Source organism: Equus przewalskii, chromosome 26, assembly GCF_037783145.1.
Source record: "Equus przewalskii isolate Varuska chromosome 26, EquPr2, whole genome shotgun sequence".
Classification (NCBI taxonomy): domain Eukaryota; kingdom Metazoa; phylum Chordata; class Mammalia; order Perissodactyla; family Equidae; genus Equus; species Equus przewalskii.
Window position 1 is genome coordinate 10,990,349 of NC_091856.1, and position 25,435 is coordinate 11,015,783.

General features: G+C 45.4%; 1 protein-coding gene across 6 annotated transcripts in view; it reads right to left on the reverse strand.

Annotated features, from left to right (window-relative positions):
- Positions 1-25,435, reverse strand: part of ABCA1 (ATP binding cassette subfamily A member 1) — a 132,032-nt gene that overhangs the window by 37,600 nt on the left and 68,997 nt on the right. For all 6 annotated transcript variants that reach the window (XM_070595990.1, XM_008527139.2, XM_070595992.1 and 3 more), the window contains exons 8-20: positions 23,957-24,049; positions 18,676-18,916; positions 16,479-16,618; positions 16,020-16,136; positions 11,796-11,993; positions 10,835-11,040; positions 9,864-10,040; positions 8,116-8,338; positions 6,331-6,552; positions 5,050-5,254; positions 3,693-3,806; positions 1,692-1,863; positions 90-221 (exon numbers count right to left, since the gene is read on the reverse strand). In XM_070595990.1, coding sequence (XP_070452091.1) covers positions 90-221; positions 1,692-1,863; positions 3,693-3,806; positions 5,050-5,254; positions 6,331-6,552; positions 8,116-8,338; positions 9,864-10,040; positions 10,835-11,040; positions 11,796-11,993; positions 16,020-16,136; positions 16,479-16,618; positions 18,676-18,916; positions 23,957-24,049 — 2,240 coding nt within the window. The remainder of the gene's footprint in view (positions 1-89; positions 222-1,691; positions 1,864-3,692; positions 3,807-5,049; positions 5,255-6,330; positions 6,553-8,115; positions 8,339-9,863; positions 10,041-10,834; positions 11,041-11,795; positions 11,994-16,019; positions 16,137-16,478; positions 16,619-18,675; positions 18,917-23,956; positions 24,050-25,435) is intronic.

Below are 25,435 nucleotides of genomic sequence, written 5' to 3' on the forward strand. Positions count from 1 at the left end.
AGAAGGTAAAGTGCTGAAGTCCCACTCCGCCATGACTCACAACACACACATCCAGGAGGGTCTGCTCCTCGAGTGCTGCTGGTACTCACATGTCAAACAGCACATTGTGCTGCGGACAGACTCCCAGGTTCTGCCGGATGGTGCTCATCTCGGAGCGAATGTCTTTCCCCAGGATGTAGGCGGTGCCGGAGGTGGGAGGGAACAACCCAGTCAAGATTGACCTGAGGACAAAAATTAAAAAGTACAAGAGTCAGCATTAAGAACCCCTCCCCTGGAGATGCTCCATTCCAGGCTGGAGAGCCAGGGCAGACAGAGCAGAGGCCTCAACCCTCCCAGCCCCATTCCTTCCTAATGGACTCCAATAGACCTCCACAAAGCAAAGAAGTCTTTGTCTTGGTGAATAACTAGAGTGGGCCTATGTGCTGGAAATGGCAACTTTAGTATGAGATTTTTTTTTTGCTGAAGATAATTTGCCCTGAGCTAACAGTTGCTGCCAATCTTTTTTTTTTTTTTTTTTGGTGAGGAAGATTGGCCCTGAGCTAACATCTGTTGCCAATCTTCCTCTATTTTGTATGTGGGATGCCACCAGAGCATGGCTTGATGAGCGGTGTGTAGGTCCGTGCCTGGGATCCAAACCTGCAAACCCCAAGCCACCAAAGCAGAACACACGAACTTAACCACTATACCACCAGGCCGGACCCCCTTCTTGTTTTTGTATTGTGAGCCACTGCCACACCACGGCCAGTGACAGACGAGTGGTGTGGTTCCATGCCTGGGAAACAAACCTGGGCAACTGAAGCAGAGAGTGCTGAACTTAACCACTAGGCAACCAGGGTTGGTCTAGTATGAGCATTTTTTAAATGAAGATTCCAATTTGCAATGGGAAGTACACTTTAAAACATGCATTCTGGTAAACTATCATAATCTTAATAAAAAAAAGTGAAAAAAAAAAAATACATTCTGTATGCCTAAAATCATGTCCAGAACAAATTATTCAAAGATAAAAATAATTTTTGTGTTAGGTGGTAGGATGTTTGTGTGCCTTTTAAAAATTTTCTGCAATATTAATAATAGATTTTTTCATTAACAAAAAAAAAGATAAAGAAAAACAGGAAAAGAAAGTTACCCCCAAAGATACACCCTTTGCAATGGTTGAGGGACCACATTGAAAGCCACTGAGGCTAACTCTGGTGTTTTTATGACCCGTGTTCCCTTCTCAAGCTTCCCATTATAAGGCCCTTGTAGGTCTCAGAGAGAGCAATTGTAGAGCCAGCTGTCCAGCTGTTTCTCACATCTGCTCAGAGGGAGTTCCTTGAAAATACTACCTCCCTCCCACACATCCAATCTTTCCACATTCTCGCTTCACAGTTCTGACCAAACAAGCTCAAAAGGAGACACTTTCTCAGAGCCATCAGAGCTGCAGGTTCCAAGAACATTGCAGAATTTTGAGAACTAAATGGGAGAGGTCATCAAAAGGCCCCCAACTGTCCTAGGCTGAAGAAATAATATCAAGCAAAAACTAGCACTTGGAAAACACTCTTGTGATCAGATAATATTTTTGCACTCAGCAGCTCCTCACGTGCTCTCTGCCCTTTCCCCAGTGACCAATGCCAGGTCCTTAGGGATGGCTTTCTAACCGAACTACAGAACCTTCCAGTGGCTCTTCTGAGAGAGCCACACCCTCTTCTTACATGGTGGTGGTCTTTCCGGCTCCATTGTGGCCCAGGAAGGAGGTGATCTGGCCCTCATAGAAGTTCAGGGCCAGGCCATCGACTGCCACCTTCATGCCATCTCGGTAAACCTTCATCAGGTTCTGAATGGACACGCCCAGCTTCAGGTGTGTGGGTTCCTCCTCCATGCAGACTGTGAGAAGAGAGAAGGCAGGAATGAACCCGCAGGCAATGCTGACAAGCGGAGTGCCAAGACACAGAGGGCTACGCTGGTACTTGTAGAGCTGTCCTCTCTCCATGGCCGCTTCCGGTTTCACAGGCAGGCAAGTCGCCTACACACACTTAGTTAGGACCTATTTGGGCCATAGTGTTGGTGACAGAAATTCAATGATAAAGGAGCATCCACAGTCTATTGGGGGGAAAAGACTTGACAAGTAATTAAAACAGAAGATGCTAAAGGTTGTTTAAAAACACATCTAAAAATGCCATGGAAGTATGCTACAGCCAACATATGGAATACTATTCGGCAACGAGAAGAAATGGATTGTAGACACACATCACTACTTGGATGAATCTCAAGGGAATTAGACTGAATGAAAAAAGTCAATCTTTTTTTAGGGTTCCATTTATATAACATTCTGGAAATAATAAAATGTAGACATGGAGAACAGATTAGTGGCTGAGAGGTATCAGGGACTGGGGAGGAAGTGGGGAGGCTGTGGCTATTAAGGGGTAGCATGAGAGAGCTGGGGTGATGGAATGGTGCTGCATCCCGATTGAGCCAGTGATTAGACAAATCTACATGTGATAAAAATGCACAGCACTAAATACACATACATGAATGAGGGCATGTACAACTGATGAAATCTGAAGGTCTGTGAATTGTACCAATGTCAACTTCACAGTTTTGATGTTGTATTATAGTTACACGAGGCATCACCACCTGCGGAAACTGGGTGAAAGGTACAAGGGACCCCCATACAAGTTTTTTCAACTTCCTGTGAGCCTATAATTATTTTAAAATAAATTTTTTTATTGTTTAATGCCATGGAATCTCAAGAGGATGGAGTAACTGACTACCTTGGAATCTAGAAGGGCTACTCAGGGGGAGGGGTACTGAGCCAGATCTTGAAAAGCAAGCAGGAATTTAGAAGGCAAGCAAGTTGGAGGGAGGGTTACCCTGTGAAAGGACACAGTGCACACAAAGGTATGAGGTGTGGAAGAATGTGACATGTTCTGGCAACTGTGAGCAGTTCTAGGTGATGGATACAGAAGCCAAATATAGAGAGGAGGATGGATAAGTGGAGGATGGATAAGAAGAGCAGGAACAGCAGGAGAAGCAGCTGGAACAGCAGGCAAGGGCCAGTTGTAAGCAGTCTAGCGTGCCTGCTAAGGAACATCATACGTTACCACTGGCAACTAGAGGAAGGCACAGAAGAGATCAGCAGAACAGAGACTTATTAACTACTTAAGAAACTGAGCACAAAGATGGAGTTTCCTTCCAAGAAACTGAACAAACAGCCCAGAAGGCAGAGCCTCTGCTGAACCGTGGGCATCTCTACCTATAGTCAGGAGCCAGGTGAGGATTAGGGCTCCGGGTAGTGAAGGGTGAGAACATCAAATGCACAGGCTGAGCTCTGTGGCAGGCATGTCGTATCAGCCTACACAGGCTCATACATTGATCATTACGGCAAGGCAGGCAGCAAGGTTACAGTTCCACAATCACCGGTGTCTTTATGTCTTCCTTGTAGCTGTTAGTGCGTCATCAAAAGTGTGTGTGTAGGGGGTGGGGGAGTGAAGGTCTAGAGATCAAGAGCCACTTTCCTAGAAGCCAAGAAAACAAAGGAAATGTCCCCTGGGGACTCAGACAGTGACTCATGAATAAGTCACAGCACTGGACACAAATGGCATGGGAGATTTTGGAAAGGGGCATTGCATGTGATTTCTCTGCAAGAATTTAGATTCTTCTAAAGAGCAAGAGCCATCCCTCGCCCCCCAGTCAGTGGTGGCAGCAGCACTTACTTTCTGATATTCCCTTCTGGCTGGACCCAGGGTGGCTCTTCTCATCACTTTCCTCGCCGAACCAGTAGGACTTGGTGCAAGGAAAATACCAGGGTCTGGGAATTCCATACTGGCCTGAAAGCAGAGCACAGATGTGAGCCAAGCTCAACAACACCCCGGCACTCCTGAGGTTTTCCAGTTAGTCACTCCCTCCTTGGCACAGCCTTTGGAGTCGGGAGAGACGGGAATGGAGGTGGGGCAAGAGGGAGCTAACATTTGCTGAGACCTACTATGTATAACATACATTCTACACCTCGCTGAATCCTCCAAACAGCCCCACGAGACAGGTATGGCCCCCATTTCAGAGATGGGGGAACTGAGAGATAAGTCGTCTACCCAAGGTCACTCAGCCAGTAAGTGAAGGACTCAGAATTTGAATCCAGATCTCTATGATATAAAATTGCACATTCAAGGCAGGAAGGTCCGGTAGGGGTAATTAAACATTTCACATACACTTCCTTAGAAGAAAATCAGAAAGTGAACCAGAAAGTTAAACCTCACTGTCTCAGAATTTGATCTATATGAAAGGCAGGTCACAGTCAAGGAGATTTATTAAGGGAAGTATCAAAATGAATTTTTATGAATACTAATTTGATTAAATCACAGTCAAGGGCTTAGAGCCAATATATCTTATTATTCACAATCCGTACAGTCATACACTGCATAAAGACATTTTGGTCAATGATGGACGGCATATACGACAGTGGCCCTATAAGGTTAGTACCATATAGCCTAGGGGTATAGTAGGCTATAGCACCTAGGTTTGTGTAAGTCCACTCTTTGATGTTCACACAACGACGAAATCACCTAACAATGCATTTCTCAAAACATATCCCCAGGGTTAAGTGATGCGTAACTGTACTCAGGCAACAGAACCTCCACTAGAGGCAATTCTGGGTCAGCACTGGGAGGAATCTCCCAACTGGGTTCACCTCCAAGCACCGACACTTACCAGTCGTGTGACCACAGGCAAGTTACTTAACTTCTTTGAGTCATAGTTCTCTCCTTTGTAAAAACCGGTTATAACAGTAACTCCCTCCAAGTAGTCTTACGAGGATTAAATGAACCAAAGTATACAAAACACTCTGCACTGTGCCTGGCACACAGTGTTCAAGAAATGAGAGCTATATCAGTAGTAAGAGTTGTATTGCTAGCATCAGCTGCTTCTCTTTGGTCTACTTGTTTGCCACGAGTCTAAAGCCCTAGCCACTTTCCAGGGAGCCCCAGGCCCTGCAGAAATTCCAGCACAAAAGGAGGAAAGCTCTATAGCTTGAAATTCCCCAGCAGATGGTTCCCCCCATGTGGAAGCTCCATGTACCTGGGAAGACGGCCTCGATGTACCACGTCATCACCCCATAGAGGAAGGCGTCAAACAGCATCATGGAGACTGAGGTGGTGAGGTTGAAGCCATCCTCCTCCATGGGGCTCTCAAAGAGGGTGTCCCACTGCACCCCGATGCCTTGCTCCTCGAAGAGGGCAAAGTACTCACAGCCAAACCCAAAAGCCACAGGAGACAGCAGGCTCTGTGAGAAAGAGGCCAAAGTCACTTATCCATCTTCTTGTCCCTCTCATTTTTCTATCATTTCTAATGTAAATTCCACCTGGAGAAATTTGAATTTGCAAAATGGATCAATTACAAGATATGGAAGTATTCATCTACAGAGTCCCTTTAGGGGAGTGGGCTCCCTGGCAGCATATAAAATGATTCTATTTATAACCACTCATTATGCACACACATTTCAGAAATGCATGTATGATGGAATGTAAAACTTCAAATTTTATGCTTCCAAAGATATCCCAAGGGCTCAGCAATCCTGCTCCCTACATCTACCTACTTGCATGCACGCACACGCACGCACACACACACACACACACTCACTCATCAAGGTCTTCTCAAGCTCCCTGCTCAGCCAGCAATGACTCAATGTCACAGAAGCCTGTCTGGGGCTACTGCTGTCTAAAGGGGCCTAGAGTGAGGCCCCTAGAGCATCCTATGAAAAATCAAAGCACAACTGGCAACTTGCTCTTATAGGGGCTTGCCTACCCTTGAAGGCCTCTCCTCCTCTGTACAAGAGAAGGGAGCGTTGAAGTCCAGGATTTGTGGGGAGATGGGGCACCTGCTCCTCAGTCTTTTGCAGTTCAGAAAACATTACTCAAGCAAAACTCCACACTGCACACAAGGAAGACGAGTCAAAAAGGAGCCATCTCTGACCTCAAGAGCTTTCAGTTCTATCTCTGGCTGTGACTTTGTGGTGAGCTTAACATGGCCAACAGAGCTGGGAGATAAGAGGCAGAGATGGCATCTATTGTCTAAAGGCATTCCTCAATGCCATCTGTCCCCAGCCAGGTTCATGGTATAGTCCGGCTCTCTGAAACAATTCCATTCCATTCAATTCGACCAGCATTCACTGAGAGGACTAAAGACAAAAATTTAATAAGACACGATCTCTGCCTTCAAGGAGCTTAGAATCTAGAACTGATTCAAGTCCCATGGGAAAGAGAATGTCTTATCTTCTATTCTCACTTGGACCACAAAGGGGAGGTGAAATATGAGGCAGGCCGTGACTGCAGCTCCTGCAGAGGGGCCAGAGTCACTCACCGCGAGGATCTTGAGTGTGAAGCCCACATAGTCTTGCCACGCCACACACAGGACGTAGGGCAGGTACAGCGTGAAGTAGATGATGCCCCCACAGGCTGCCGCCAGGTTGGCTCTGGAGAAGAGTGTGCTGATCAGGAAGCACTGCAGGATGGTCACCACCGCGAACACGGACAGAAAGACAAACACCACGCTGGGGTCGCTGTAGGGCAGCAGGTTTCCTAACTGGGAAAGAAGAGACCCATTAAATGTGCTGCCTAACCAAGCAAGCACATCCTATGTGATCTATGGGAAGAAACCAGGGCTTAGTCATACTCATCTTAGAGACGATATAGAGGAACAGTGCGGTTCATTGTTCTGATGAGGAAACTGAAGGCTAGAGAAGGGAAATGACTAGCTCGAGACAACACAGCAAAATAATGGTAGAGTCAGGAATAGAACAGAGTCCAGGGTTGATACTCATCAAGGTCCGTCTCGACAGACAATTCTGTTTTTCATTTCTCCAAGAAATAATACTAGTTATTATTACTGGTTTCTCCTTTTATAAGGACTATGATTCTTGGCACCAAGAAAGAGTTGTAGGAGACAACATCCTACATGAGTTCTCCCTCCAAAAGCCCAGGAAAATGGCCAGGAAATCTCATTAACCTGCTTGATAACTTGCCATGGATTCTGCATTCCCACATTCGTCCAAACTCTTGTGGAACTTTCAAGTTTGTCTCTACCCAGTTTATCTGGGTACATTTAAACAGGACCCACTAGCATGGAGCTGTCCCAGCACAGCTCTTGCTCACCAGCCACAGAACCACCCCCACCCCACCCAGAGCTCAGCCCTTGCAGTCAGATATCAGAGTGTCAGAGGGGATTGATTTTAGCAAGAACTGCTCTGCCATCCTGTTGGGAGCCCTCAGTGAAGTCAGCTCAGTTAACCTTCCTTGGCCTCATTTCCTTGTATGTTAAATAGGTTATTTAGTGAGGATATGATAAGACAGCACATGTCATGTGCTTTACACAGTGCTTGCCAATCAGTAACTGTTCACTTGTAACAAGAGTAGCTAGTATTAAATTAAATGTTAGTTCCCATCCCTTTGCATTCCCCATCTCTTTAAAAATATTTCTTTACATGATGCATTCTTGAGTGAAATGATTATGGAGGAAGAAAACTGGCATACAAACTTATTAATGAATGTATGGTGTGTACACAGAACCACACTGCCCAGAGTCACCTTCAAGGGGGGACTTGTTGCCTGGTTGTCAGCAGACAGCCTCTAGGTGTCAACTCCTATGGGTTTGTCACAGCTGCAGAGAACCACCTCACCCTAGGGCACACCCTTCCAATGACTGCTGGAGGGGCCTGGAGTCTGGGGTGCTGGGGAGAGAGGCCTTGGGGGAACCTAAAGGGCTGGATTTTTCAGCACAATGACGGATAACCCTGATAAGCTGTACATGCTCCAGAGTGCCCAGGGGGTTGGCCCTGCATCGCAGATGCTCTCAGATACTGCCATGAACCACTGCCAAGCAACAGCTAGGTGTAGTCAAGTTACCCAGGAAGCAAAAGCCCTGGGTTCTAGTCTTACTTAGCTGCTAACCAGCTAGTTGACCCTGAGCAAGTCATTGCCCTTCTCTTGGCCTTACTTTCCCCAAGTATAAAATGAAGGAATTGAAGGAGATGACATGTAGGACCCCTTCCCTCCCAAAGAATCTTCACTTTTCTTCTCCTCAAGAACAAAGCTGAGTTGGGCTGTTCAGGAGTTCCCTGGCAGGGGGCAGCCAGTGACGCAGTCTTACTTTCAGGATGACCACCAGCAGGCCGGCGCTCACGAGCAGAGGAATGAGGCTACTGATGAACCAGCTGAACCAGAGGATGCCGTTGTCCAGGCCCATGATGCGCATGGTCTCCTTCAGCCGCGCCTCCTTCTCATACACGATGCTCTTGATGATCACAGCCACAGAGTAAATCCAAGCCAGCGTCATGAAAAGGGGCATTGATCGGCTCATCACCCGCAGGAAGCTGGAGGCCCCAGGGAAGGGCAGGGGGAGAATTAAAGACAAGTATGAGCCAGATTCACGGGCCAATGCCTCCAAGCCTGCATGCAAGAGAAAGCCCCATGACTGAGCCAAAGATGGGCAGGCCCTCCGGACTCTGACATGCATAGGTTGCCAAATACTTCGCAGTGTATCATAGGGATAAAAATTAGACTAACAAAGTATTGCCAAGTAAAATTTTGGGGGGGGGCGGGCTACTTTAGTAACTAGATGATTGTGAGATGTTATTCTGCTGAGTGTCGGTTATTTTAAAGTACTAAAACAAAAAACAAAAAAACTAACTCCTCTCACGAAAGTTCAACATCTCTAAGGTCATCTCACTACTGACTTGCCTTGCATAACTCTTATCACAGATAGCGCCGCTCTTGTCAGGAATATTTCAGATTCCTGACTAGAATAGGAAATGCATGGCTGTGAAGTAACAGGGACAGAGAATGTGGACCCCGGAACTCAAGGTTTAAGTCTCAGCTTTACTACTTAAGCACTTACTGGCTATGTGACAACAGGCAAAGGCCTTAATGCCTCTGAGCTCCCATCCTGTCCTCGTCTTAAGACATCCTTCCTAGAGTAAATCCTGGCTGAGTGGGTCTTTGGAAAAGCCTTCCTTTGGAAAATTCTAGCTAATCTTTCTGAAGGTGAAAAGCAAGGTAATTCCTGGTGACCTGGAAAAGCTAGAGTGAGCCACGCATGCCAACAGTTGTGCCATGCAAAGCAGAGAGCAAACACAAGGAGAGGAGCCTGCTCCTTCTGCACTCTCGTCTCTACACACACACCCACCCTACATACACACTCACACACACCACAACAGAGAAGGGGAGAATTTCCAGAATTTGGAAGAGACAGTACATATTTCAGATGCCTGTAATAACTACACCTCTGCCGTTCTCTCCTACAGGAAATCATTAGATCCAAAGGCACACTTCTCACAATGAGAACTTGGCAGCTTAACGACTAAGCACTAAAAGGTTATCTAAAACTTCTAGGATAAAACTGCCTTGTTCAATTTTATTTGGATCCTCTCAAATGTGGTTTTCCACTCAGAGAGACGAAGTGGATGAATTTGCGTGATGTTAGCTTTTATAGGTCTGGACCGCTGCTTCTGTATTTGGGGGATGAGTGTATGTGCTTGCACGTATTTGCCATGACATATTTTAAATTCTCAGATTCTGTAAATTTTGACCAAAAGGGTAGAGTGTAAAAAATATAAGTGCTGGTAACCATGGATGAAAACCATGGGTCTGTGATGTGGCAGAAACTGTTAACTACCTACATCTGACATCTTATTTCCTGAAATCTTCACAGAATTTCAGAACAACGTTTTGGCCAGTATCAACACACGTGTAAAATAAATAAAAGTCAAAGCATTCTGTCTCCTCCCTTGTGGGGGGCGGTGTGAGCATGTGTCTGTCTGTCTGTCCGTCTGCATATACACTCCATCTAGGGACAGTGTTAACCAGTTAAATAAAGATGGCAGCTTACTGGTAACTTACATGTCATCAACATAACAGGGGTAGGGCATCTGTTGCACATAGACACCCGTTTTCTTCTCGGTGCCCGTCAGCACCCTGATGATTGCCTGCTCCACCACATCCTGCAAGTAGGCGAAGCCCCCCCAGACGTATCGCATGTCCTCAAAGGGGTCAGCCCGAGGACCAGGGTCCCAGTACCTAAAACCAAACCACAGGTGATCAAACATTCCTTAGAACCATACAACTACAAAAAATCCAATCCCTCACAATCCTACCACCATTACAGAGCCACTATTTTTATTTTGTATGTTACTTTATGGTCTCAGTTGACATGTACACACATTGTTAAATAGATATAATCAGAAGGAGCATACCACTTGTTGGTTTGGTTCTTTCCCCTCCAGTGGCTATCTAACATTGCATCAAGTAGACATACCAAAATTTACTTATTCATTCCCTTTTATATTGGTTGTTTGCCCCTTTTTGTGAAAATGAATAATGCTAGCACAGGGAAACTAAAGTCTTTTTTCTTCTTTTTTTCTGTTGATTTAACTCCTTGGGATTAATTCCCTAGAGGGGAAATGCTGAATCAAAAGATGATACTTAGGGGTTGGCCCCATGGTGTAGTGGTTAAGTTTGGTGTGCTCTGCTTCAGCAGCCTGGGTTTGCAGTTTCAGATCCTAGGCATTGATCTCCACCACTTGTCAGCCACGCTGTGGCAGCAACCCACATAAAAAGTGGAGGAAAACGGGCATACATATTAGCTCAGGGCTAATCTTCCTCAGCAGGAAAAAAAAAAAGATGATATTTTATGACCTTTGAAATAATTGTCTCCAGCAATGAATGTGCCAGTTTCACCAAAATCATGTCACCAATTTGAGTTATTTTTTTTTAATTTCTACCAAATTATTAGTTAAAATAAAGTACTTCGAGTCATATTAGCTGCTCTTGACTTCCCCCAAGACTGGACGGTGTGATGGGATTCAACTTACGCATCCTTGATCTTATTTGTCCTCTCCACATTGTCGATGTCCATTCGGATCTTGTACTTGACATGATGGGGCAAATCGACACTGCCAGGGGCAATTCCGGTGAACACGATACCAGCCCAGAACTTCCTATCATCCAGCAGCTCCATGGACTTGTTGATGAGCCGGACTTCCGTGGCTATTGGTTCCAGCTTGTTCAGGTTGACACACTGATGGAAGAACAGTCCTCGTGAGAACTCTGGTGGCCAAGAAAACAAGCAGTGGCCGAAGCGGATTCGGTCCTAAGAGGGAAGTGCTAACAGCCTGACTTTTTTATCCTCACTCTCTAATCCTCTCTGAAGTCGTTTTCCAATATTCAGCCGAGAATCGATCATTTTGTTCTTTAACAGCAAGTTAAGAGAAATACTGGAAGTATTTAGAGATAAGTTACTTAGGTTGATTTTTGTGGAGGGAAAGAGGTTGAAACAATGATCATACCTTAGTTTCCTCTCTGTTTTCTTAGCAATTTCGAGTCATAACAACTAATCAAACAACAACAACAAAAAAGGCCAGGAAAACCTTTTATTGTTCCTATTAAAAGTCATGTACTTTTTAGGACTAAATTTTTAAAACATAGTCTGTCCTCTTAGATTTTAGGTAAGTTTCATAAATAATGTCTTTTTAAGGGAAAGCTTTGTTGTCACAAAGGTATTGGGATATCAAAACATAGGAAAACCTAGGACACAATGGATAGACACACTCTTGAGTCACAGAGAATAAAACTGGAGTTAGGTCTGTTTATTTACTCATTCAATCATTCAACCAACATTCACTGAGTGCCTTTTGGACACCGAGCCTTGTGTTAGGTTTGAGGGAATAAGACTCTACGTTATTTGTAAACTTTCCTCCAATCCAAACTTTACTGCCCCATCTCAGAGAAAGAAGCGAAAGCCTTTTCTAAATGATCCACGGAACAGAGCCTCACCTCCATGAAACGAGAGATGGTCTGGATGGCCCGGTTGGTCTCATTGAAGGCTTCTCTCCAGGTGTACACAGAGCCATTAGTGGACTGGACATCCTCCGGGTGCTTGGCCACAAAGGCCATGATATCTTTGGCTGTCCAGTCTAAGCCATCCAATTGCTCTTTCCAAAAGTGGTCATTGGCCCTGCTGTCCAACAGTGTCTGCCATTCCAATGAGAAAGCACAAGGAGTAAACACCTGCTAAGTCTTGATGAGCTCTATATGATTTACAAAAACCTTTCACGTACGTTGTCTCTTTTTTTTTAACCTTCATGGAAAACTGTGAGTTAGATAACAGTGTTCCCATTTTACAGGTGAGGATACTGAGGTTGAAAAAAAAAGAGTAAGATTTAAACCAAGGCTGAGTCATTATGCTAACAGGCATGGAGTGGAGACTCAAAGTCAGACCAGTCTGAATCCAGAGTCCATATGTTTCCAACCTAGCTTAACAATATTAACTACAGCAAGAATCACACTTACTTTGTACAATTACTACGTTGGATTATTTATATGCTTTACCTCACACAACTCCACGAGGAAGATATCTTTAATAATTCCCATTTTATAGATGGAAAATAGGTTCAGAGAGGTTAAGTCCCTTACATAAGGTCACACAGCTAATAAGTAGCAAAGCCAGGACATGAAACATGAACTCTGATTCTATAGCACATTCTACTGCATTATATAGTCTTCTACTCTGAGACCCAGGCTGATGACTCCTCATAAAGACCCTATTTCTAGACTGAATTAAAACAAACTCACTTTTTCTGTTTAGTTTGGGAAAATAACACTGCTGGTAAACCACGTAAAATATGATCTTTCCCAATTGCAGGACACATGAGTCACGATGCAAAGGAGGCCTGACTGCCATTTCTTGTTCCCTAGCTGGTTGGTTCCCCACGTGGGTCAACATGGACGAGAAGGACAAACCAATCTGGTGCTCACCCAGTAGGTCTAGAGGGCTGGGCCAGAGGCCTGCACAGATGTGCTGCCCGAAAAATGGGTCAGCTCACAGGAAAGGTGAAGCCGCTGCAGCTCCTGTCACAGCTTTGAGAGGGAAGATGAAACTCCAACTCTATGAAGTGGACTCTCTAAGCGGCCAAACACTGCTACTTTTTAAACCAGTCTTACTTCCACTAACCTTGTAAGTTTTTGCCCCATGTGGCTTCATATTTATTATTTTAATAGGAGCATAATTGTCTTACAGAGTATATACACTATACTTTCATTAACTATTCCCATACTGCTAAGCATTTAGTCTATTTTTAACTTCTCACAATAACAATTATTATAGAAATAACATTTTCTCTCATACAGTGACTTCTTTCTTTAAAATTATTTCTGTAGGATACATCCCTGAGGGTGTGTGGAATGGAGGTACACAGAATAGCACATTTTTATGGTTCTTGCAATTTTCATTCCAAATTGTTTCCTATAGGGAATAACAATTTATACTGTCATCAGTAAGATATGTAAGTATTTTTAACATAAAAGATACAAAATTGTACCTCACAAAAGTCCATCAGGGCATGGGTTAGCAAATCTATAATGACTTCATCTGGAGACTTGACCTGAACCAGTAAGAGCTGAGTGAAGACTTGTGGTGTTTGGGGTGAGGCCCACCCTGTCCAGTGTGGCTTCTGAGAAATATGGCCAAGGAAGGCAGCAAGACTGGAGAGGTATGCCCACAAGATCACTGATCCCTTGGCCATTCTAGGGCACTTGAGGGGACCAGGACCTGAGACCACCTTTGGGAGTGGTAGCCAGGGAGAAAGCAGGGCCTTGAGATGAAGGGGGCAAAGAGCAGCTCAGAAAAGAGAACAGTTGAGTATCAGCAGGTTCCATGAGTCAACAGAGAAGTGTCTCCAGATCTGTAGGGGTGATACTATGCATACAGGCAGAGCCAGAGACAGCAGAGAGATAAGAGCTACCACAAGTCAAATGGTGGTTGCCAGGGGCTGGGGGAAACGGACTTGTTGGCCAAAGGGTACAAAGTCTCAGTTACGCAATACAAACAACTTCTGGAGATCTAACGTATAGCTTAGTGAATACAGTTAACAACACTGTACTGTATACTTGAAATTTGCTAAGGGGTATCCATGCGAGGTGATGCATAAGCTAATTAGTTTGATTGTGGTGATCATTTCACAATATACGTGTATATCAAAACATCAAGTTGTACTCCTTAAATATACACAATGTCTATTTGTCGGTTATACCTCAATAAAGCTGAAAAAAAGAAAGAAGGAAAGACAAGAGCTACCCCAACAGAAGCAGAAGCCTCAGGCATCACCTCATGTACTAGACATGAGGCTGCAGGGGGTGCAGAGGACCGAGAAGCCCAAGCTTGCAGAATTAAACACACTCCTAAACAGAGAAAAGAAAGCAGTCAGAGGAGGCTTCTTCACCTTCCACCCACAGGCTGATGAGCCCCCATTCAGTGTCACCAGCCTAACCAGCCTCTGCACTCTAGGCCCCAATATCCATTGGTCTATTGGGCATGCCCACTAGCCACCAGCTGGAGCTCAAGAATCATCCTGATGCCTCCCTCTCCTTCACCCCTCTACAACCAGGCAGCCACAGGCTTCACCTCCTGCTTGATGCCTTGGCCTCTACCCTGGTCTCTGCCTTCCATCTCCCCCTCTTTAATCCATCTGTCATATCAGAGTAATGTATCTCCATTTCCTTTGCTTAAAACCCTTTCATGGTCCTCCAGAGCTTAAAGGAAAGGTCCTTGGCTTGACAAACAAGGCCCTCCAAACCACATGCCATGCCTTTCTCCCCACTCATAGCTCCTACATTTCCATCGCACATCCTGGATTCTCCCAGCAGGATTTCTAATGAATGCCGTGGCCATGTTTATAAGGGCCTTGTCCTGTAAGAACTGAGAGCCTATGAGCAGCTGGAGCATCTGAGGCAAACACTCCATTTAAGAGTAGGGGAAGCAGTTATCCGCCTGCAGACCAAAACCCATGGAGTCCCTTCAACAAGGCCCCTCATCATCCTGAGACTCAGACGGAGAGAAGTCCAACAAGTAGAAATATGGGTTCCAAGGAGAGGACCAGGAAGAAGAGGTGCGAGACCATGCCTAGGTGTATGGCGCTGTCCATAGCTGGATCCAGAGGAGAGACTGGGGCCCAAAAGAGACCCATATTTGAAGGGCATGAGTTAGTAGTAGTAGCAGTAGTACTAGTCAGGAATTATTCAGTAAATCCATACAAATTATTGTTCATGTTTTTCTCACTGAAGTCCCTTGGCTTTTAAAGGCCCCAATTTTAGAATTCTGAACATATAACAGGACTAGTACAACAAAGATGACTCTGAGCTTTCCCATCATTGGAAGGGTCCTGGAGTAATGTCCTCCTCAGGGCAACAGAGGACAGTCCTAAGCCTGGGAGAGGACCATCCAGGTAGCTACTATCTCTAAAACCCAGCTGCCTCTCTGATCAATGAGATGCTAAGGCAAGAAACCGGGAAAAATCCACTCCTGTTTCTTAATGGCAGCGGAAACAAAAGGAAGAGGCCTCCCTCACCATGGAGATAGGAAATAGTCTAATGATTCTCTGACTCAGCCCAAGGCAGGGATGATGAGATTAAATAGCACTCAGGCTCTAGCAAAGGAGACATTGTGTTCTTGCTCAGACTCCTCCACTTTTGAGTCCAATTGTCTCTAGAGCACTTAGGCCTTTCAAGTGGTTCTGAAGCACTAAGTGCAATTCCCCTCCACACAGTAATGGCGGCTCCACATTCGTGCCATGCCTGTGGAGCGAGTATGTCAGACCTGTCCACAGGTCAGACCAGGCATTTGCTCCCACACCTCTTCCCAAGGACTACCAAGACATAGGCAGGCTAAGCAAGATGCTATGGTTCGCTCTGGAGCCAGAAATGACAAGAGTCAGGGTCCTGCCATGACCACATCCTCGCTCTAAACACCAGCACTCACTAAGTTTCTTAGAAAACTGATTTTTGACCACCAGACCCATGGATGCTGATGCGCATGAAACAGTATTATCTGTGCACCATGACCCATATCACTGCCAAGGTGACAGCCCTGTGGCTTGAGCTATGCTCAATACATATATACTGGCTCAATGTAAAGAATTCTCATCTCAGTCACTTCCGGGAAAGTGACCAGAAACTCACCTTTCCAGCATCAAGCAGGCACACAGTAACCAGAGAAACACTTACCCGGACAAGGTCCATTTCTGAGCTGCTCTCCATGAAGGTCCAGATCTTGGGGCTAAGCTCTGCCCACATGCCTTCCAGATCATGAAACACAGCCAGTTCCTGGAAGGTCTTATTCACCTGGAGTCAGGTGGGGAGCCAGGGGCAGGAGAAAAAAGAGAGGCAGAGACATGAGAAATTCAGCTGCTCCCTGAAAGGTACTCCATCAAAGCGGCCCTTTTCCAGTCCTTCCCATAGCCAAGAAGTGCCTGCCTGCAGCTGTGACTCAAGTAGCCGGGGCTGGAGAGCCAGCCCTCAACATGGACTCTGACCTGGATCAGATCTGAGGTTCCCACACTTTGGAAATCCCAGAGGAGCCATGAGTACGCTTATTATGCTCCATCCAAAGCTGCCTTTACTTACATTTTTGCCCCCAATTCTAGGAGGGTTCTCAAGACAGAGTCTTGGGCCCAGGCAGCCTACCTCGGCCATAACCTGCCTCGTGGCGGGAGTGTCCGGTGTATACAGGATCTTCCCAACAAGCAGAGGCTTGAGAGCTTTCCATATGATGCGGGAAAGAGGACTGGACTCCAAATTCTTCATCAAATCATTGCAGTAAGGAGCTGTGAAGAAGATGAAAGGCAAATACTCATTCATATGCATGGTTATATACTTACAGGAACTAACAAGGGCTTTGGAGCCAGCCAGCCAGTCCTGGGTTCAAATCCCAGCTCTACCCACTTAATAGCTACATAACAAATAACTTCACAAAAAAAAATAAAAATAACTAAAAACGTCCAAAAGTCACATTTGAAAAGAAAAAAGACAAATATCTTCACTCGTCTGAGCCTCAGTTTGCCCCTCTGTAAAAATAAAGTTAATAACATCTACTTGGCAGAGATGTGGAAAGGATTAACTGAGATGTTACCTGCAGAGCCCCTAGAACGATACTTGATAAATAATCAGAGCTTATTATCACACTGATCCTGAATAACTTACAACTGAGACAATGGGGGAAAACGTTTTCACTATGCACAACCCTGAGTAACTCTAGACTCATTCTCTGTTGCCAGCCCTCACCACTTTGTTTTCACTGAAAACAGAGGGCTAAATTCAGACTTTAGTTTCCAAAAAAAACTCAAAATTTTAATTAACAGGTCTCATCACAAGTAGAGTTACATGTAATAAAAATTCAAAGTTATAACAAATAGGGTTTGGGGCCGGCCCCACAGTCGAGCGGTTAAGTTTGCACGCTCCGCTTCGGCGGCCCAGGGTTTCGCCGGTTCGGATCCTGGGCATAGACATGGCACCGCTTGTCAGGCCATCATGCTGAGGCGGCGTCCCACATGCCACAACTAGAAAGACCCACAACTAAAAAATATACAACTATAGACTGAGGGGATTTGGGGAGAAAAAAAGCAGAAAAAAAATAGGGTTTGATCATCCAGAAAGATCCCTAATTCTTTTTTTTTTTAATTTCACTCCAGGTTCTCTTCAATACCAAGCATCTTCTACATGCTACAAAGATAATAGATTTTTTTTTTTAAAGAGGATTCGCTCACAATTATATCTGTTTTACAAATGAAGGCTCCCTTAGGTCGACTTGCGAAGTGAGGGAGAGGAGGGGATGGCATTTCAGAAAACTGCCTATAGTGCCATCGCCTTCAGGCTTGCAAAAGCAACCTGCAATGTCTGGAGTGCTTTACTCCAGAGAAGAATAAAAGGTTCTTAGGTTACAGTAATGCACAAAAAGCTGCCTCACTCAGTGTCTGAAAGACACACCTGTGGTTGGAAATGGAGAAAGGCTCACTTGCACCATGTTTTCAAGGAAAAGGATGTCATTGTCTAAAACTCTAACACTGGCTCCTCGCTGCCACCAGGCACAAGACACACATTCCCAGAAAACTGCCCAAGTGTGGGGAGCAGATATGGAGTTACAAGGCTCTTTAACACTGCCCTGCAGCTAAGAACCAAAAACAAACAGCAGATCAAATGTCTGAGTCTGATGGTAGACACACGCCACCACTAGTGGGTGTTTCAGAGGCCGAGTGGTTTCTCAGAAAAAAGCACAGAGCCAGGCAGACCTGGGCTTCATCCTGGCTCTTGTGGACTAGCTGTGGTGTGGTTCTAACCAAGGCACTTCACCTCTCTGAGCCTAGAACGTGGGGTTATAAACCTTCCTTTTAGGATTATCATACGAGTAAATGAGATAATTTAAATAGAATGCACAGTACATAGGAAGCATTTCCTAAATGTTAGATTTTATCATTGTTATTAGTTATTTTTAAGTTTTTATTATAAAACCTACCTCAATAGTAATAATCATAAGGGGAGGAGAGGAGGAGGAGGAAGATGATCAGCATCTAATCCTTGATTACTCTGGAAACCACCCTCCTATGTCCCCTAGAAAACTTGGGAGACTGGCTTGCAATCATTCATTCATTTGATAAACACTACTGTGCACCCAGGATGGGCCGGGCCCCATTCAAAGAAGTGGGGACAGTGAGCTGATGAGGAAAAGACTCTTTCCTCCAAGAGCTCAGTCTGGTGGGCACACAGACACGTAAACCTCCAATGCAGCAACAAAGGATGAGGGTAAGCACGAGCAGGGAGGTGACAAAGGTGAGTCTAGAACCAAGGTGAGGTTGGGGCCAGGGCCTTGGTCTGCATAGACACTCACTTGTAGAGTTGTCATAGAAGGTGCCAGCATCTTCCTCAGTGCCATTGCCTCCAAAGAGGGCTTTGTAGTTGTTGTCCTCATACCAGTTGAGGGACTTGATCTTCAGGCCCCCACCCTCAGGATGGCCACAGACGATGCGGGACACAGCCTGGTATATCTGGGTGGAGGAGCTGGAGCTGTTCACATTGGTCAGAAACAACACCTCCTGCCGCATGTCACTCCAGCTCCTCATGCTGAACAGCTGGTACCAGGGACCAGGAAGAAAAGGAGAGGGAAAAGGAAGGGGTGGGGACAGAGAAGAGAAAGAGACATCTTATTCTCTTGACCTCTCCAAAGCCACATCCTAGAACACATTTTGTCTGATGCCATTTCTCCAAGTCTTGGGATGAGATTGCTAGAACCCCGCTCTTCCTTTTGTGATCAGGGGACCAGCAGCAGCAGTGTTATCTGACAGGTTGTCTGAAATGCAGATTCTGAGACCTCTCTGTAGAACTCAAATCTACATTTTCACAAGACACTCAGGCGACTGCCATGCACATTAAGGTTGAGAAGCACAGTCTAGAAGTTAGTGGAAGCCCTGATGATGGGCTATATTTCGCTGGGATTATCTTCTGGTTTATAGAAGAGAATGCCTTCTCTGAACAGCCATGGCTAATGGCAGATGAGTACATCAGGAATCACTCACATCGTCGATCACTGACTCATTTCTGAAACACCTTAACCTTCAGTGTGGAGCAGGGAGTCCTCTGCCCCTTGGGGGAAAAGGTACTGCGTCTGAAGCCCCCTATCGTGTCTCGGTTAAGTGTCAGGCAACGGAAAAAGCATAAGGTGGGAGACCCCATGTCATGTTGAATCCCAGCCATGTCCCTCAATAGCTTATTACAGCCTTAGAAAAGTCACTTCTCTGAGGTCTCAACTTCTCATCAAGACAGTGAAGCTAAAACAGTGTGTGGTCAGGAGTAATTGCAGGTATACACGAGAGAGAGAGAGGGCACAGCATGGGACAGCCCCCACATGGGCTGAGTCAGATACCCCGGCGGCCATGGGCTGCGTCTGTGATCTACCCTCAACAAGTGCTTTGTGGACTGCACTCAACAAGTGCTGTGTGAACACCTTGTGGAGTTCTCGGCCCAATTGCTCTTATTATTAAATATTTATAGAGCACTCTATATTTCCACATCTTTCACAATAAATCATTAATAAACCCCTACATTCTTTGAAATATCACTGTGTGTTCTCACCACCTGGAAGACAGAGCCATGGCAAGCAGGGAGGAGAGGCTGTGGGACCCCGCGCACACACCCTGGAGAAGGCCTAGGTTCAGACTCCATGTTTTCTCTCCCAGAGCCTGCTGGTTCCTATGGGTAACAACGGTCTTGGATGCCCCAGATCCTGACTTCGCCTTCTGCCTCCAGAGCAGGACCAGGCACTCCAAGCGTGGGTCAGGTGTTGCAAAGATTACTCCCTTCCAGAGAGGGCGCATCTAGCACAGGCCATGAGAGCACAATGATTGGGTGGCCAGCTTTTCCTTCCTTTATCTTTTCATAACCTGTATGAGGTACATAGACACAGAGGAGAGAGGTAGCCAGACCACCTTTTCTTTTGTTGGTGGGTGGAACAGCCCTGGAGATTTTTAAACAATAGTGAGTAAAAGCCACTCTCTCCTCTTTCCACAGGCTGCCTCACCACCACCACCCTGCCATCCCTTAACCAAAAGAAGCAGTTTCCTCCCACATCAAGCCAGCACTTCTTTGGACAGAGGCACCATAAATGATGGAGCCAAACTATTGGCTCTTCCAGCACCTGTAGTAGGGGCAAACTCCTACTCGTCCTTCTCCACCTCAGCGTGTGCTCACACTTCCTCTGTGAAGTGCTCCTGACTTACAGGGTGCAGCAGCCATTGGTCCTCCAGCCCACAAAAGGTAGTGTCTGACAATCATCTGTGGAGTGAATGAACGCCTGACTGACTGAGTGCTTTCTCGATCCACAGCAATGGCCTCCTTCTGCCCTTGCCCCGACCACTGTCTCTTCTCAATGTAACAGCCAGAATGTAAACAGTCTACACACTTTAGTCACCTCAAATCCACACTTCTGCTCTCAACCCTCTGCCGGCTTCCATCTCAGTGGGAATCCAGCCTTACCACACCTGCACGGCCCTCACCTCCTTCTCTTCTCTGACTTCACTGCTGACCACCCTCTCACTTGCTCACTTTGTTCTGGCCACACAGGCCTCCTTCCTGGTCTTTAAACACATTCCGTCTTCACGCCCTGGCATCAGCCTCTTTGTGTCTGCCGTTCCTTCTGCTTGGAGTGCCCTTCCTTCTCCATTGACACACTATCATTTCCTCCGGGTTCAACTGTCACCTTATCAGAGAAGATCTCCTCTAAAGCAACACTTCACCACTCTCTATCTCCCTCACCCAGCTTTATTTTCTTCATTGCACATATCCTTGCTGTCATGTTACTCACTGACCTGTCTCCCACCCCACGCGAGCCCCATGAGAACAGGACGTTTGTGTGCTCACTGCTGAGTCCCAAACTCTAGCAACACCAGGCACCTGGTAGGTGCTGGGTGGGTAACCGACACGGCTCGCTGTCCTGCCTTCCCAGTCTCTTCAGGCACACGTTCCCCGTCAGCCAGACGTGGAGCTCACGGCAGCCACACTCATCTGGCTCTCCAAAGCCCCAGTTCTACCCAAGTGCTACGTCCTGTTAATCCATATCTTCTTTCTTTGAAGAGTCTCCTTTCTATTCTATTCCAGTTACCATCAGAGTTCGTCAGACAAAAAGTGGGCTATAGCAGCAAGAACATGGGCTCTGGAGTCTAACAGTCCTGGGTTCAAGTCCCAGTTTAGCCAATCAAATAGATGACTGTGGGCAAGATGTCTAACTATTCTGAGCCTGAGTGCCATTTGTAAAACGGGCACAATAAGCCCCACCCACATTCGTCCAGTGGATTATACAGGGCAATTGGGTGAAAGTGCATTAACCAGAGCAGCTCCTCAGAAGATGTTAGCTCCCTTCTCCCATTCCTTTCAAGAGTTGTGCTTTGGTCAAAACAATCAACTTTCTTCCCAAACACTAGATAAACACGTCCCTTTTTATTTATCTTCTCCCATTTGTCCCAGAGAAATGGCAAGTTAGACAATGAGTAACTTGTGGTCAAAGTGACTAGAAAGTGTTCCCTTGAGAGGAGTGGGTGGCCCTTGCTTGCCCTGGAGCAGGGAGCAAGCAGGACACATGAGACAGCTGCCAAGAAAAATGTATATTGCTCAGCTGGAGAGTTTCCACCGACAGCAATGGGAACATCACATGCTTTCAATTATCTTTTTACCCCAGACAAAAGGCACGCCAGTGATGTAAGAGGAAACAGCTGTAACCAGACCCTGCTTTTCAGAGGCAGCCTCTCACGTCCCAGGGACTCCATGAACAGTCCCCATGGTGCTGTCTCTCAGGCTGGGAGGGGACCTGTAAGAGCGTCCAGGGCATGTCAATGTCAGCTAACAAGACCCCAGAGCAAGGGCTGTGGACTTGCAGGCAGTTTCGGTTTCTCTTTCTGCCTCCTGGAAGAACCTGGGGTGACCTGCTTCTCCTCCCACAGAAAGGTCACCAGCATTCATAACCAGAGTGACAAATGGCAGGTGAGAAGAGGGCTTCTCCTCCCAAAAGGGATCCAAAAGCCAAGTCTCTTCAGTCAGACACACATGAGCAGAATTAACAGGAAAGAGAAAAGAGAACAGAATCAGAAGAAATTCACTAAAGTATAGACAGTGCTTTATCTCAGTGTTTTCAGTACTTTTCCCAAATGTTCTGCATTTTCCACAATGAACGTGCAATACTTCTATTCTCACAAAACATAAAGTAAATTGTGATATTTTAGAAAAATAATACAAACACAAAAAATGAGTTGGAGAAGTAACTCAAAATAAGTCTGAGCCAAGTCTGAGAAAATTTCTCCAAAAATTATTCCTATCCAACGTCCTATCCACTAAAGCCTGCGTTGCTTCTGACCACCAGCCCCTGGCTCAACTCTGTACACCCTGGGCTCCAGACAGTTCCATCTTTCCAAGTCTAACTGGAAACATGGCTGGGCATCAGAAAGGTGAAGCGTACGTGGGCTGGGAGGCAGAGGAAAAGGTTAACTGCTTCTGCAAGCCCGTCCAGGCCTTCTGATCCTAAGGCAAAGGTGATTCTGGTGCATTTGTCAACATGGGACCCTGAAAGGCAAACTCAGCTTAATGTTCACCAAGAGACTATATTCCCAAAGTTGAGCATCAGAGGCCAGGCGTTCACCTGGGAAAGATCTGAATTAGGGGTACCAAGTGATTCCCTTTAGTCAGCAAACACATGTTTTGCTAAAAGGATTGTCTGGCCTTGCTACTGAAGAAGAAATATGAAGAAGTTGCTGGCAAGACAAAATAGCACATGGGGGATGAGGGGCAACTCTCCTCTTTACAAATGTGTCATTAACTAGGGGCAGAGAAGGGCCAGCCCCACGGCCGAGTGGTTAAGTTTGCACACTCCACTTCAGCGGCCCAGGGTTTCACCAGTTCAGATCCTGGGTGCAGACCTAGCACCAGTCATCAAGCCATGCTGAGGCGGCGTCCCACATAGCAGGACTAGAAGGACCTACAACAAGAATATACAACTATGTACTGGGGAGCTTTGGGGAGAAGGCAAAAAAAGAGGACAACTGGCAGCAGATGTCAGCTCAGGGCCAATCTTTAAAAAAAAAAAAAAAAAAGAGGGGCAGAGAGTAACAATGGGAGAAAGTTACAGACTAGATAGTAGGCCATTAGCCACTAACTAATTAACTCTAAGGCATCAGTGAGTATTGGTTTCTTCATCTCTCAAGTAAGGAGATTAAACCAGATAATTTTTAAGATCACTTATGCTTCTAAAATTGCTTTTACATTTCATATGACATTCAAATTTTTTTTTTTTTGAGGAAGATTAGCCCTGAGCTAACGTCTGCTGCCAATTCTCCTTTTTGCTGAGGAAGACTGGCCCTGAGCTAACATCTGTGCCCATCTTCCTCTATTTTATGTGAGATGCCCACCCCAGCATGGCTTGACAAGCAGTGCATAGGTCCGCACCCAGCATCTGAACCGGCAAACCCCGGGCCGCCAAAGTGGAACACGCAAACTTAACCACTGCGCCACCAAGCTGGCCCCTCATATGACATTCAAATCTTTAAAAGGACCCTCTTAGCCAAACTTAGGATCCAAAAAAAAGCAATCGTGGATGGTCTGCCTTCTGGTGCTGGAAAGACACAACTTACCTCTTGGGCCAGTGTCCCAAGACTGTCCAGCAAAGCTTTTGTGGCTTCGGCCAGCTCCTCGCTTGGGAAAGGAGATGTAGAGTTTAGTACTGTCTGGAAGGAGAAAAAAAATACTTCATTTCTGAGCTCAAATGTAAACCTGAAATCTCTATTGAAAATAAACAAGTTAATTAAAACCATTCACAATCTTGAGTTTAAAAAACAAGAAACCCACTCTTAACCAAAATAAGACACTAAAATTATTGTTATGGCTGCATGTTGTTTTCTTCAGATAAGAATTACTAATTCTTTGATGAATGCTTTTAAATGGTGTAGGAATATATATTTAAAACTAACTGACATGCAACAAGTAAAAATATCTCATGCGAGGTATGCGTGTGTGGTCCAGCGCCACTCTGACCACAAATTCCCCATTCTGTCTCTGGCCCTGCAAGACAGGTAACATGGCAATGGCCTTGAGAAACAAGTTTCTAACGGCTCACAAGAAAGGAAGCAAATGTAAAGTTTATAGCTGCCAAAAGCATGGGAAGAAGGAATTCTCTCTCATTTTGCAAGTCAGCACTGTTTCTAACACTGGAAATTTAATACAGAAGATTTTTGTGTCTAGTTTTAGTCATCTTTACATTTACTAATTTATATATTTAGTTGCTATTACAGACCACCTAGTTACATAACAAATATAAGAAAATAATTAATTAGGCCCAAGAAAAGAAAAATTAGGGCAGAAAGCCTAGCTAGAGAAGGAATAGAACAACGATGCATAGGCTCTGAGGCCAGAAATGCAATAGCTGAGGAGCCTCAAATTTGGTTGCGTTTTCAGGTTTCCAAAGAGAAAAAGATGCAGGGTCAGTTTCACTATTCTTCTTTGTTAAATAGGAAAAAAAAAAGTCTTCAGGGAAAACCCATCTTTCGTTGGTGCTTCTATGGGCATTGTTTTATTCAATATCAGACACTTCTGAAATCTAGAGAAGCCTGGGCTATTTTGATATTTGTCTTCTATCAGAGATTGCTGTCAAATTATAATGCAGACTGCATGGAAAATGGCTGAAAGTGGATGGAACTCATCATTATCTCTGAGAAATAGCAGCCTGGGATGTTTTACTTTAAAAAGAACTCCAAGTGCACAAGATTAAGTTAGCATCATCATAATCATCATAATATTCAAATATAATCCTGAGTGTACATGCCTGAGAGAATCTGTCTAAAGGTCCTATGAAAGAATTTATCCAGCCTGACTCATGAGCTCTTCTAGAATGGTTTAGTTACTCCCAGTGTCCAGCATTCCCACTGTCAGTCCTCTGATGGACCTGTGGTTTCCCTTAAACACTATACTCACGTGGCTCGCTGTGATACAGTTCACAGAACGTGTTAATGATCGTTCCTGCCATGAAGTCATTCACGAGCACAAACAGGCGGGGTGTTTTTGTTTTTCACTTTCTCTCCTCAGGTTCACACTTTAACTAAAGGTTCCCACACTAG